Source organism: Caretta caretta, chromosome 12, assembly GCF_965140235.1.
Source record: "Caretta caretta isolate rCarCar2 chromosome 12, rCarCar1.hap1, whole genome shotgun sequence".
Taxonomy (NCBI): Eukaryota; Metazoa; Chordata; order Testudines; family Cheloniidae; genus Caretta; species Caretta caretta.
The window spans coordinates 8,815,387-8,829,061 of record NC_134217.1 but is presented as its reverse complement, the minus strand read 5'-3'; the positions used below and the strand labels follow the sequence as shown (position 1 = coordinate 8,829,061).

General features: G+C 42.0%; 1 protein-coding gene across 2 annotated transcripts in view; it reads left to right on the top strand.

Annotated features, from left to right (window-relative positions):
• Positions 1-13,675, top strand: part of GNAO1 (G protein subunit alpha o1) — a 297,622-nt gene that overhangs the window by 196,933 nt on the left and 87,014 nt on the right. For both annotated transcript variants that reach the window (XM_048817046.2, XM_048817045.2), the window contains exon 4: positions 9,830-9,990. In XM_048817046.2, coding sequence (XP_048673003.1) covers positions 9,830-9,990 — 161 coding nt within the window. The remainder of the gene's footprint in view (positions 1-9,829; positions 9,991-13,675) is intronic.

Below are 13,675 nucleotides of genomic sequence, written 5' to 3'. Positions count from 1 at the left end.
AAACATTAAATGATTCCACCTCCAATTCCCCTTCTGTTGCCCATCGAGATTCTGTTTTCTCCACTTTCAGAGCCACTAGGAGAGATGCTTTATCTCCCCAAAAGTTAATTCCCCTGTGTGAAGTGGAGCTGCAGGTTCTGCTGGTTAGTCAGTGCCAAAGAACCTCCCTGTCCTGACTGCTTATAGATTCACAGATTCCAAGGCCAAAAGGAACCACTGTGATCATCTCATCTGACCTCCTGTATCACCCAGGCCAGAGAACTGCCCCCAAAATAATTCCTAGAGCAGAAAAACTGAAAAACTTCCCATCTCAATTGAAAAAATTGCCCGTGATAGATAATCCACCATGATCCTTAGTAAATTGTTCCCATGATTGACAGAACAAGGAGTAATGGTCTCAAGTTGCAGTGTGGGAGATTTAGGTTGGATATTAGGAAAAACTTTTTCACTAGAAGGGTGGTGAAACACTGGAATGCGTTACCTAGGGAGGTGGTGGAATCTCCTTCCCTAGAAGTTTTTAAGGTCAGGCTTGACAAAGCCCTGGCTGGGATGATTTAGACAGGGATCGGTCCTGCTTTGAGCAGGGGGTTGGAGTAGATGACCTCCTGAGGTCCCTTCCAACCCTGATATTCTATGATTCTATGATTAATTACTCCCACTGTTACAAAATTATGCCTTATTTCCAGTCTGAATTTGTCTAGCTTCAACTTCTAGCCATTGGATTACATTTCACCTTTCTCTGCTAGATTGAAGAACCCATTATTAAATATTTGTTCCATGTGTAAAAATTCATAGACTCTAACCAAGTCACCCCTTAACCTTCTCTTTGTTCAGCTAAATAGATTGAGTTCTTATCTGGGCATCCGACCCATATGAGGATCAAATAGTCACTATCACAGGAGCCCTATCAGAAATCTTGTTTTGTTTCCATTTCTCCTGCATCATCACTGTTCATTTATGTCCTCAGTTTATATCCTGCTGCAGCATGTCATAAATCAGATATGCAATGACATCTTTTCTTGAGTAAAAGGCCTCCTCTTAAATAATAATACAGTAGGTCCAAATATGAGAAATTCTCTAGTTCAGCACGCAGACTCCTAGAGTAGGGGCAGAAGGATCCCCAGCATGTCTCATAAAAGCTGAGAAGGATTTACGACAGTGTGGCAAGGTACAGTATTTTAAATATGGTTTTGACACCACAGAGTTCATGGTAACCACTTATATTTATATAGTCTCTTTCCTCCATTAGGATCCCAGCTCATGTTACAAACTGATTAAAAGGAATCTTTTCACATCTGCCACTGAAATGCAGTCATCTCCAGGGTTGAAACATGGCAGCTGGTTGAAAGCACACAGCAACTCTGCAAAACAGTTTGGGATACAATGGGAAGAGCATTGTATCCAGTAGAAACCTCTGGAAGACCAGTGTAATTAGGCAGAATATACTAACTATACTTACCTGAGTTGGAATTTGGTCAGGTCAAAGCCTTTAGCATCCTGACTCTTGCAGAAGGTTCAATGGAATCCTTAAGACCACAACTGGTCAGGACGCTGGCTTAATAATGACTTGGAGGGGAAAGGGACATCAGCTGATCGCCATCACTTCCTGCGGCTCTTCTCTTTTCCTTTGTGCTCCCCCATGTAAGTACTGACCACACATAAGCTATGAGATCTAACAAAATCACAGTCCAAGGAGATTCACTACTGGCAGTTTTTGTAACTTTTACAAAAGTCTGGAAAGAGGGAAAGAATTTCACATTCTCAGCACTACGTGGATTATTTATGAATATATCAGCTGGAGCAAGATGACCTCTAGGATAGAAACAAGCCACCAAGATCAACTGAACTTACCAAGGCTCTTCATTTGTCTTGGTTTGGGGATGTGTCAGACACTATTTTTGGAATTGGTGGCGACTCTAAGAGGCTAGAAATATTTCTGGCTATGAAATTCAAATCTAGGTGATCTGTGATGAAGTCTTTATGTTCACAAAATCTTCAGTGCATCAAGAATTCAGCCCAGAGTATTTTTTATGCACTGAAGTCTTCATGAGCTGTGCTGAGGTTTCAACAGCCCATAAAGACTTTATGGGCTGGAGACATCGAGCACTGGTCTGGAATGCTAGAGTCTTCAGCAGCTGAAGTCTCCACGGCTGAAATCTCTATGTACTCAGCATATGTGCACGGAGTCTTTAGCAGCATAAGTGTTCAGCAGATAAAGACTTTGTGTGGTGCCTTTAAGGCAGAGCTCTGCATTCAGGGTGTTGTGGAAGTGGAGAGCCCTGGTGAGAGCTCCATTTTGGCCTCACTATTAAACCCTACTTGAAGAGGGTGCAGCTTGCATGCCTCTTTATGTAGCACTAGCGCTGTTGGCTATTTGAGAGGCACAGAGTGTGCCCTATCCCTTCTCATCCACACTGGCAATTGCAGTAGCTTTGCAAAGTCAGTATATTCACAGGATTGCAAGGAGCACATTATACCTCACCCCTACACAGATGTGCAACGGGTGGGAGGATATCTGTGCACCTTGGCAAGATGAAGCACAGTTAAACTTAATATCCCCAGGTCATGGCAGGTTCTCAGCAATGGGAGAAGTAACTATGAAGCTAGTGGAAGTTAACTTGACCACACTCAAAGTGGCTGCTACCCCATCCCTGTAGTCATCTGAAATATCAAAAATACAGTCTTTGCTGGAACACAGTTCTACAAGTGTCTTTTTGGAAAAACCGCCTGAATCACGGATGATGGGTCTCCCAGTCTGATTCTTAGTCATTATCCTGCAGCGCTCGTCTGTGCAGAAGTGACCGGAAGCGCTTTGAGGCAGAGACCGCAAAGGTCTTTCCATCATAGGTGTGCACGGTGCATATCACAATGGGAACCAGGTCCTTTATTGGGTCCTTTGGGCACTACCGCAGGACAAATTATAAATAACAATGACGGGGATTTGTAGCTCGGTGGTCAGTGGCTACCACTTGAGGCTGGTGTGAAGTTTTAGTTGTGGTCAAGAGACATGTTACTGCAATTTGACTGCTGGCTCTAGTGTAAAACTCTACAGCAGGAGGGGGGAAAATACTGCAGCTTCCCTTCTGCCATAGCAGTCACTGTGTCGTGATATCTCAGGTGCCTTCTTTCACATCCTTAGTTCTGAACCAGTGAGAGAAGCAGCAAGATAAACCTGAGTCATTTTGGCATTGAGGCTAATGGGAAATGTCTACATGGAGGGATACATTAAACTCCACCCTCTCTCTCCTCCTTTCTGATCACCCTCTGGACGTAAGAACATAAGAACAGCCATACTGGGTCAGACTAAAGGTCCATCCAGCCCAGTATCCTGTCTACTGACAGCGGCCAATGCCAGGTGCTCCAGAGGGAGTGAACCTAACGGGTAATGATCAAATGATCTCTCTCCTGCCATCCGTCTCCACCCTCTGACAAACAGAGGCTAGCGACACCATTCCTTACCCGTCCTGGCTAATAGCCATTAATGGACTTAACCTCCATGAATTTATCCAGTTCTCTTTTAAACCCTGTTATAGTCCTAGCCTTCACAACCTCCTCAGGCAAGGAGTTCCACAGGTTGACTGTGCTCTGAGTGAAGAAAAACTTCCTTTTCATAGACTATCAGGGTTGGAAGGGACCCCAGGAGGTCATCTACTAGGGTGATCCAAGGAATGGAAAACCTGTCTTATGAAAGGAGACTCAAGGAGCTTGGCTTGTTTAGCCTAACTAAAAGAAGGTTGAGGGGAGATATGATTGCTCTCTATAAATATATAAGAGGGATAAATACTGGAGAGGGAGAGGAATTATTTAAGCTTAGTACCAATGTGGACACAAGAACAAATGGATATAAATTGGTCATTGGGAAGTTTAGACTTGAAATTAGACGAGGTTTCTAACCATCAAAGGAGTGAACTTATGGAATAACCTTCCAAGGGAAGCAGTGGGGGCAAAAGACCTATCTGACTTTAAGATTAAACTCGATAAGTTTATGGAGGAGATGGTATGATGGGATAACATGATTTTGGTAATCAATTGATCTTTAAATATTCATGGTAAATAGGCCCACTGGCCTGTGATGGGATGTTAGATGAGGTGGGATGAGAGTTACTACAGAAAATTCTTTTCTGGGTATCTGGCTGGTGAATCTTGCCCATATGCTCAGGGTTTAGCTGATTGCCATATTTGGGGTCAGGAAGGAATTTTCCTCCAGGGCAGATTGGAAGAGGCCCTGGAGGTTTTTCACCTTCCTCTATAGCATGAGGCACGGGTCACTTGCTGGAGGATTCTCTGCTCCTTGAAGTCTTTAAACCATGATTTGAGGACTTCAATAGCTCAGACATAGGTGAGAGGTTTTTCGCAGGAGTGGGTGGGTGAGATTCTGTGGCCTGCGTTGTGCAGGAGGTCGGACTAGATGATCATAATGGTCCCTTCTGACCTTAGTATCTATTAATCTAGTCCAACCCCCTGCTCAAAGCAGGACCAATCCCCAGTTTTTGCCCCAGATCCCTAAATGGCCCCCTCAAGGATTGAACTCACAACCTTGGGTTTAGCAGGACAATGCTCAAACCACTGAGCTATCCCTCCTCCTGTTACCCATTAATTTCATTTGGTGGCCCCTAGTTCTTATATTATGGGAACAAGTGAATAAGTTTTCCTTATTCACTTTCTCCACACCACTTATGATTTTATATACCTCTATCATATCCCCCCTTAGTCTCCTCTTTTCCAAGCTGAAAAGTCCTAGCCTCTTTAATCTCTCCTCATATGTGACCCGTTCCAAACCCCAAATCATTTTAGTTGCCCTTCTCTGAACCTTTTCTAATGCCAGTATATCTTTTTTGGATGAGGGGACCACATCTGTACACAGTATTCAAGATGCGGGTGTACCATGGATTTATATAAGGGCAATAAGATATTTTCTGTCTTATTCTCTATCCCCTTTTTAATTATTTCTAACATCCCGTTTGCTGTTTTGACTACCACTGCACGGACGTCTTCAGAGAACTATCCATGATGACTCCAAGATCTTTCTCCTGATTAGTTGTAGCTAAATTAGCCCCCATCATATTGTATGTATAGTTGGGGTTATTTTTTCCAGTGTGTATTACTTTACATTTATTCACATTAAATTTCATTTGCCATTTTATTGCCCAATCACTTAGTTTTGTGAGATCTTTTTGAAGTTCTTCACAGTTTGCTTTGGTCTTAATTATCTTGAGCAGTTTAGTATCATCTGCAAACTTTGCCACCTCACTGTTTACCCCTTTCTCCAGATCATTTATGAATAAGTTGAATAGGATTGGTCCTAGGACTGACCCTTGGGGAACACCACTAGTTACCTCTCTCCATTCTGAAAATTTACCATTTATTCCTACCTTTTGGTCCCTGTCTTTTAACCAGTTCTAAATCCATGAAAGGATCTTCCCTCTTATCCCATGACAACTTAACTTACCTAAGAGCCTTTGGTGAGGGACCTTGTGAAAGGCTTTCTGGAAATCTAAGTACACTATGTCCACTGGATCCCCCTTGTCCACGTTTGTTGACCCCCTCAAAGAACTCTAATAGATTAGTAAGACATGATCTCCCTTTACAGAAACCATGTTGACTTTTGCACAACAATTTATGTTCTATGTGTCTTACAATTTTATTGTTTACTATTGTTTCAACTAATTTGCCCAGTACTGTCGTTAGACTTACCAATCTGTAATTGCCAGGATCACCTCTAGAGCCCTTCTTAAATATTGGCATTACATTAGCTATCTTCCAGTCATTGGGTACAGTACCTGATTTAAAGGACAGGTTACAAACCATAGTTAATAGTTCTGCAGTTTCACGTTTGAGTTCTTTCAGAACTCTTGGGTGAATGCCATCTGGTGACTTGTTACTGTTAAGTTTCTCAATTAATTCCAAAACTTCCTCTATTGACACTTCAACCTGTGACAATTTCTCAGATTTTTCACCTACAAAAGACGGCTCAGGTTTGGGAACCTCCCAAACATCCTCAGCCGTGAAGACGGAAGCAGAGAATTCATTTAGTTTCTCTGTGATGACTTTATCGTCTTTAAGTGCTCCTTTTGTATCTCGATCGTCTAGGGACCCCACTGGTAGTTTAGCAGGCTTCCTGCTCCTGATATACTTAAAAAACATTTTGTTATTACCTTTTGAGTTTTTGGCTAGCTGTTTTTCAAACTCCTTTTTGGCTTTTCTTATTACATTTCTACGTTTAATTTGGCAGTGTTTATGCTCCTTTCTATTTACCTCACTGGGATTTGACTTCCACTTTTTAAAAGATGCCTTTTTATCTCTCACTGCTTCTTTTACATAGTTGTTAAGTCATGGTGGCTCTTTTTTAGTTCTTTTACTGTGTTTTTTAATTTGGGGCATACATTTAAGTTGAGCCTCTATTATAGTGTCTTTGAAAAGCATCCATGCAGCTTGCAGGGATTTCACTCTAGTCACTGTACCTTTTAATTTCTGTTTAACTAACCTCCTCATTTTTGCATCGTTTCCCGTTCAGAAATTTTGCATAGTTCCCCTTTCTGACGTGATAAATAATCTGTCAGCTCCCACTGCATGGTAGGGTCGGTGTCACCCAGATAGAACTAAGGTCTAAAGTTTGGGTTTCATTGCCAAGTTTGCAGGAGTTTGGAATCGAACAGATTTGGGGCTTGGTGCTACCTGGATGACCCCAGCCCAGCTGGCTGGAGATGTCATGGAACTCAGGAGGATTGTAAAGCACCCCACACACCCCTTGACAGGCTTCACACTCATCCTAAATTCAGCTGTGCCTGCACAATTCATCCTGCGCGATTTGCAAAGCTGCTCACCATTCTGAGAACATGAAAACCGTTAGGTGCGAGCATAGTGAATTAACGCTGGCAACAAAGGCACAATTTGGAATTTTCTATCTTTTGGGCATTTAATCAGGCAATATTTGAACGAGGAGGGTCAGGTTCACAACTTGTGTAACTCCCCTGAAGTCCCTGCAGTTACCTAGGGACAGATTTCGGTCCAGAGAGTTTAGAATCATAGAATCATAGGACTGGAAGGGACCTCAAGAGATCATCTAGTCCAGTCCCCTGCACTCATGGCAGGACTAGTTATTATTTAGACAATTCCTGACAGGTGTTTGTCTAACCTGCTCTTAAAAATCATTTTCAAAAATAATCAATCAAAAATAATTCCCTCCCCTGTCTTTCTTTTTTGTCTGATGACATTGAAGAAAAGAAAAGGCTGACAGGTAGGAGAGTGTCCTGACCCCTGACAGGCAGTAAGGGGCTATGACTTGCTTCCCCCTTTGAATTACATTGTAAAGTCCTCAGACCAGATCCTCCTCTTGTGTAAATTGTCGGCATTCCATTGACTTCAATGGAGCTACAACAATTTACCCCAGCTGTGGATGTGGCCCTGCATCTGCTAGTAGCCAAGATGCCCTGAGGACTCCACACTTCTCTGCAGTGAAGTCTTGCCCCTCCTATCAATTTCCCCTAGCGACTTGTCTCACTTTATCACTGACTGCGAGATGCCTTATCCTGTTATTCTTCTCTGCCAGCTGCTTGGATGCTCAGTGTCTGAAGCTCAGCTAATGCAGCAGCTGTGTTGGGAATAACCAAATACCGTGCAGCTGATGCACTGGACTCTCTCCCTGGGGCCAGTTTAAGCACTTGAGGCAAAGCATTACAAGCGAAGGTCACTCAACAGGTTCACCGAGACCAGAGACCACATCAAGAAATTAATTATATATTCTAATGAACAGCTTTCTCAGCAGAGCTGTGCGGAACTAGCTCTCGCTGTAATTGTTTGTGTTTCGGTGTATTAACGTTCAGCAATCTAGTCACCAAGAGCAAAACTTTCCAAAATATCCTTCAGCTACTGCATGTTGTTCTCAGCACAGTGGGCTGCAACGTGACCCATTTACAGCTGTCCAAAAACGCAGAGGGCCAGCGCAAAGCCTATTAACTATTTAAATCCCACTTAGGCCTTATTTTGAGTGCTGCATACGGCCAGTTCTGGCTCTCTGCACAAGCATGAATTACATGCGAAATGCATTCATTCACTTGGAATTGTCCAAATGCAGATGACATTTCCTACTTGCAGAAAATTCCTCTGGGTGCCAAAACCATAAGAAAAACTTCCTGGGGAACTGGACTGATGCCATGAGATAACATATTAACTAGTCACACCTCTAGAAAGATGAGTTCAAATTCCAGGTTCCACATTCTAATCCAGGCTACACCAATATGAAAAAACCCTCCACTGAAGTAAATGCAGTTGCTCCAGATTTTCACTGGTGTAAATGAGACCAGAATGTGGCTGAAAATCCCTTGTGATTGCTCATCCGTGACACTAGTGTCCAGCATTCCCTCACTGTGCAACATCTAGGATTGTGACAGCACAGGGTCTGATGGGCTAGGCATGAAGGGTGCAAGTAGGATGCTGGACTTGAATAGAGGACAAGGGTGGCAGGTCAAGACTGAGGTGCAATGTGGAAGCCCATGACTAGGGTGGGAGTTGCAGATGGAGAGCAAAGTGTGTTGTCACGACTCTGTCTGAGAAGATGGCTGAGTGCCTACACTACGCAGGGCCTGAGCATGGGCTGCTAATCTCTCACTTTCATAAATGCCAAAGTCACCCAAATCCTTTTTCTTTAGAAAAAGAAAGAAAAATTGCCTGTTATGAAAATAGGGAAGGGAAATCAATAAAAATACATGAAACTAGATCATAGGGAAGCCCTATTGAAATCAGTTTGTGAGCAGAGGATTCTGATTTGGCAGATATGAACCAGTTCTTGAAACCATGCAATTTGTTATCCTAGCAAAGCTTTTTGGTGTTTTACACCAGCTGACACTAATTACATTTTTATTAATGCTTTTAGGAATATATTGTCCATGATGAGTTCCAAATGATCTTTGGACAACACTTAACAGCCATAAAAAAGAAAGTGATACTAGAATCTTAGAGCAGAGCAAATAGTTCATTTTTCAGTTGGGTGGCTGAACCAAATAAATCGGAAAAAAATATTAAATTTCAAATCAATCCAGAAATGATATTTTTCTCACTGAAAAACCCCCAAAAAATTTAGTTTTGGGTTGAAATAAATGTTTCATATGTAACTTCCCCTCTCTTCCCCCTCCCTATGCAGTTGTCTCCTCTTGTTTGTGGTCATCCTGTGATATCCTGTCATGATGAATTTACAGTGTATCTATCTTCATCCAAATTGTGTTGCACCATGTACATCTGCAGCATGTAATTATTATTATGAATTCTCAATAATGTCATCGTATGCTGGTGTGAAATCATGGGAAAGAGGAAGTAGTAGTAGACAAATCTGAAATAGTCTAATAGGCTGTATTCTACTTATCTGATCATACGATAATCCTCTTTACTTCGGTGGGGTGACACATGACTAAAAGAATTTGGCCCAGCCCATACCTCACTTTACTGGTAATTTACATACATACGTAACTGCACTGTATCTGGGTTATTTGTGTTGCTGAATAGCCCATGAGATGTACATACATTATACATATTGGTCCATTTGCTAATTGGACATACTTCACTACCATAACTTTATATAATGTGGATTGTGCAAATATGTACTAGGAGACCATCACTTCCTAATGGCTTCTTTGACACATCCTCATTCCGGCCTTAATTCTGGCTACTCTACTGGATGGCTCTGCTATGAATCCTAAAACATGACTCAAACTTGTGGGCTCTAAAGCTGAGGACTCTCTCAATTATTTAGGAGTCTCAAGAAGGAGAGGACAATTCTCCAGTTCCAGAATACATCTCAGCAACTCATGTGACCTGTTGCTTCTTTCCTCTCTAGGCTGATGCTAAGATGGTCTGTGATGTAGTAAGTCGAATGGAGGACACAGAGCCCTTCTCCCCAGAGCTGCTGTCAGCTATGATGAGACTCTGGGCAGATTCTGGAATCCAGGAGTGCTTCAACCGGTCCCGGGAATATCAACTTAATGACTCTGCCCAATAGTAAGTATCCCATTCCATAGGTTATTATATCAGAAGGAGGGGAAATGTTGCATTTGGGCTCATTAAACTTTGGTCTGAAGTGTCCTTTAAAATGCTCAGGTATGTCTTGGCAATGACTCTACTGGAGATGTTTAAAGATTGGGGTGAGTGTTGTGTTCCAAGCTATCAAAGTATCATGCAGAACTCCAATACAGTCTAATTCTGATCCAACCGGAGTTAGTCTCTTTGCCCAGAATAGTTCATCCCAGTGCTTGATCTGGATGTTATAAAGGGAATGTCTCCAAGTAGTTTGCTCTATACACTGATCTAGTGGATCCGCTCATGTGGATAGTTGACTTCTGGACTGTCTGATAGATAATAGGACACTTTGTTTACCTGCTTAATAGGACAAATTGTTGCACAATGTAGTTGATTCAATTTCCACCTCCCTAACAGAACTCATTATGGAGATAAGCCTCCCAGAAATTCAGAGACAGACAGATTATAGTAAAAATAGGTGAACTCTTTGCTGTTACAGTGGTGTTGTTTTCCTTGTGTTATTGGTATTATTCTTAACAATGAGCTCAAGGTGCACAGTTAGGAATCAGATCCAAGTGGTCACAAAGATCACAAGTGTTTGAGTCTAGGGTCTTGGTTCACCTCATTCTGACGATAGAAGGGCCACCAACAAACTTCTGATCTGGACCTACGTCCAGATATGAATTTCCCAGAGTTTGATGCATTTTGATTTGGACCCAGCTTTAATTGTTATCCATCCAACACTAAATCTGTCCGCTTCTACCTAACAATTGATACTAAAACAACTTCATTTTGTAACTTAATCAGTGATGCTGTTTGGGTTGTTTAGCTTCTGTGATAAAGCCTGAGATCAGACATTCTTCAGTATAGAGCAGAACTTCACACCAAAACACTGGGATTGCAACTGATCTCACTATGTTGCATCACGGCATGATGATGCAATGTGATCAGGCACATGTTCCCATGTCAAGATGGGAACATGCAAATGTTGTGATGTCATGACCCAGCAACCTCAGATCAAGATGCAATTATTTTGTACTCCAGAATGAATTCAGGGGACTGGACTAGATGACCTGGAGGTCTCTTCCAGGCCTATGAAGCTATAAATAGCTGATGTTCCTAACATTGTGCCAATTCTAAATATCTATTGTATGGATATTCACATTTAATCTGTTTAATTATTCACTCTAACAATAAAACATAGCCATTTTTGCCAACACAGATTTTCATGTTTCCCTGATTACGGCTGTGCTGGCCAATATATATATATATATCCTCCAGGAAAAGTAACAGTAGGAAAGTATTCCTGTATTTTCAATCTTCTTTTAATGCTATTTAGCAGCTGGAATTAAGGGGGAGTAGCCCACACCAGATGACCAGCATGCTCTGCAGAGTCCATCAGCTAGTGGTCTGTGGACCGGCAACAGATTGGAAATTTCTGTGCTATATTTTCAGCAGTGATTGTATTACAATCACAGCCAATCAGAATTAATTTCAATGGAAGATGTGTGACTAACTCCTTTGCAGTACTTTGAAAATCTCCAGAGTGTGAAAGAGACAGAAGGAGGAACTAAAGATTGGAAGGAACAGAAGAATTAAGGACTGATCCTGCAACCCTTATACACAGGAGTACCCCCTTGAAGAAGATGGAACTACTCGGCTAAAAGTTGGAAGATCTAGGTCAGCAAGGCACACTCATGCACATCAGTCACCAGTGAAGGAAACTAGTAGCTTTAAAGGCCTTCACTCTTTCTATTCATTTGTCCCCACCGCAGCTACTCTAGCCAGATAAAATCTGCACCACTCTCCCATAATACCGGCTGAGGATTTTGTTGTGGCTGGAGAGTTGTTTCTTCCAATTCAACATTATCTTTAGTTTAAAACAGCTAACCCAATGAAGTATTTTGCATTTTCAGATCTGTTGTCATTTAGGAGTTGCTGATGGTTTAGTCACCATAAGCAGAGATCCTGTCATAGGACAAGGGCAGTGTAACATTTCCGGTACTCCTCTAGGCCCTGGTGCACTATGCCAGATGGTAACACAAGTGACAGTTCAGTTGGTGCTTATTAACACCGAGTGAATCTCTTTTTTAAAGGCATATTTTTCATTTAACCCTTGAACACCTTTTTTTTTGTTTCATTTTTTAATGTAACTAATATTGGCTTTAAATCACCAGCACATACAGAAATTATTTCCTTTTAATGCAGAGAAGGATTGACTCCAAATCACATCAGAATCAACTTCCCCAAAGTTTGCAGGTGTTTGGATGTAGTGATCCGGCCTGCACCTCTATAGGGACAGTCTTTTGGTTTGGGCCCATCTTTGTATTAAACATGTAGCCTGGTATCTATGTAGCAGAACAGAATTGACAGACAGAAATATGTTTCATATGCCAGGGTAGTCCAAGGCACTTCTCAACCCACTGAATTTGATAGTGCAGTCATTATATAGCATTATATAGCAGCCTGTATGAGTGGGATTTTCCAAAGCACTCACGTTTGCCTACCTATGCTGTTCCCATAGCAGTCCACGGTAGACCTCCCACTCCAATGCCGAGAGTCCCAAGCTATCTGTCCAACTTAGGCATTTCAAAGGCGCTATCATTCTTGGTATCTCTACGCTGTTATGTGCTCCACCATCCCTCAGATGCAGCCCTGTCCATTACCATCTGTTTTATTAATTGAATGGACATTAGCCAGGACACTAAGATTGTCCCCTGCTTTTTTCTACATGTACCAGGAAATCTCTTACCTTCTACATTAGCAACCTCCCTAGAATCTAAGCAACTAGAAAAGCACCTTATTATGTTACCCACTGGCCAATGCAGAATTGTTCCCTATATCACGTCCTCTAATGCTTTGTCCAGTTTTAAATGTCATAAACCAGGAGGCTCCTACTGCTTCCGTTGGGAGACTAATCCACAATCTAATCAATAGCACAGAAGAGAGACACACACTAGCATGGGTTTTATTAGCCTAAATGTTCCTATGGTTAATTCCATCCCAGTACTCACAGACTGTACCCTCTTGTACTGCCCTAAACACAATGTACATTTGCAGTTCCTCCTCTCCATCAAAGATGGGCAGAAGAGATCTGGGTTTCTACATCTAATTTATACATATCCCTGCATAGGACTTTTCCAGAGGGTTTTGGTTTGGTTTGTTTTAAGTCTATAAAATCAGCCCATCTTTATGGAGGGTCTCACACGCATGCTGAGGAAAGAGGGGAGCTCTGATTGCAAGGGGAAAAATGGGAGAAATAATTGATGCTCTATAAGGGGCCTCTGGCATCTTAGACAGCACCTTCCATTAAAAGTAAAGCAATAGGCAAAGGAAGGAAAGGGTAGGCCATTAAAATGCTGCAAATGCTTCTGTCATTTGGTGGTGGCTTTTTCATCTATCTCCAGGCAAATTTATGGGTGGATTGCGTGCTGTATCCCTAATCACCTGCTTTTGGTTTCTTTCATTCCCACTCTATCTCCTGGTCCTCCCTACCACCACTTTTTTTATTTTTTAATCTTGCTGCCTACAAGCTGTGGTGACCCTGCTCATAAAGAAAAGCCTTGGGCACTCCTCGTGTCTTTTTCTTGTACAGCAGGACACCTTCAGTTGGAGTGTATTTGTGCTCAAAAATCATACAATAAGTGTTTCCTTTGGGATTCTTTAA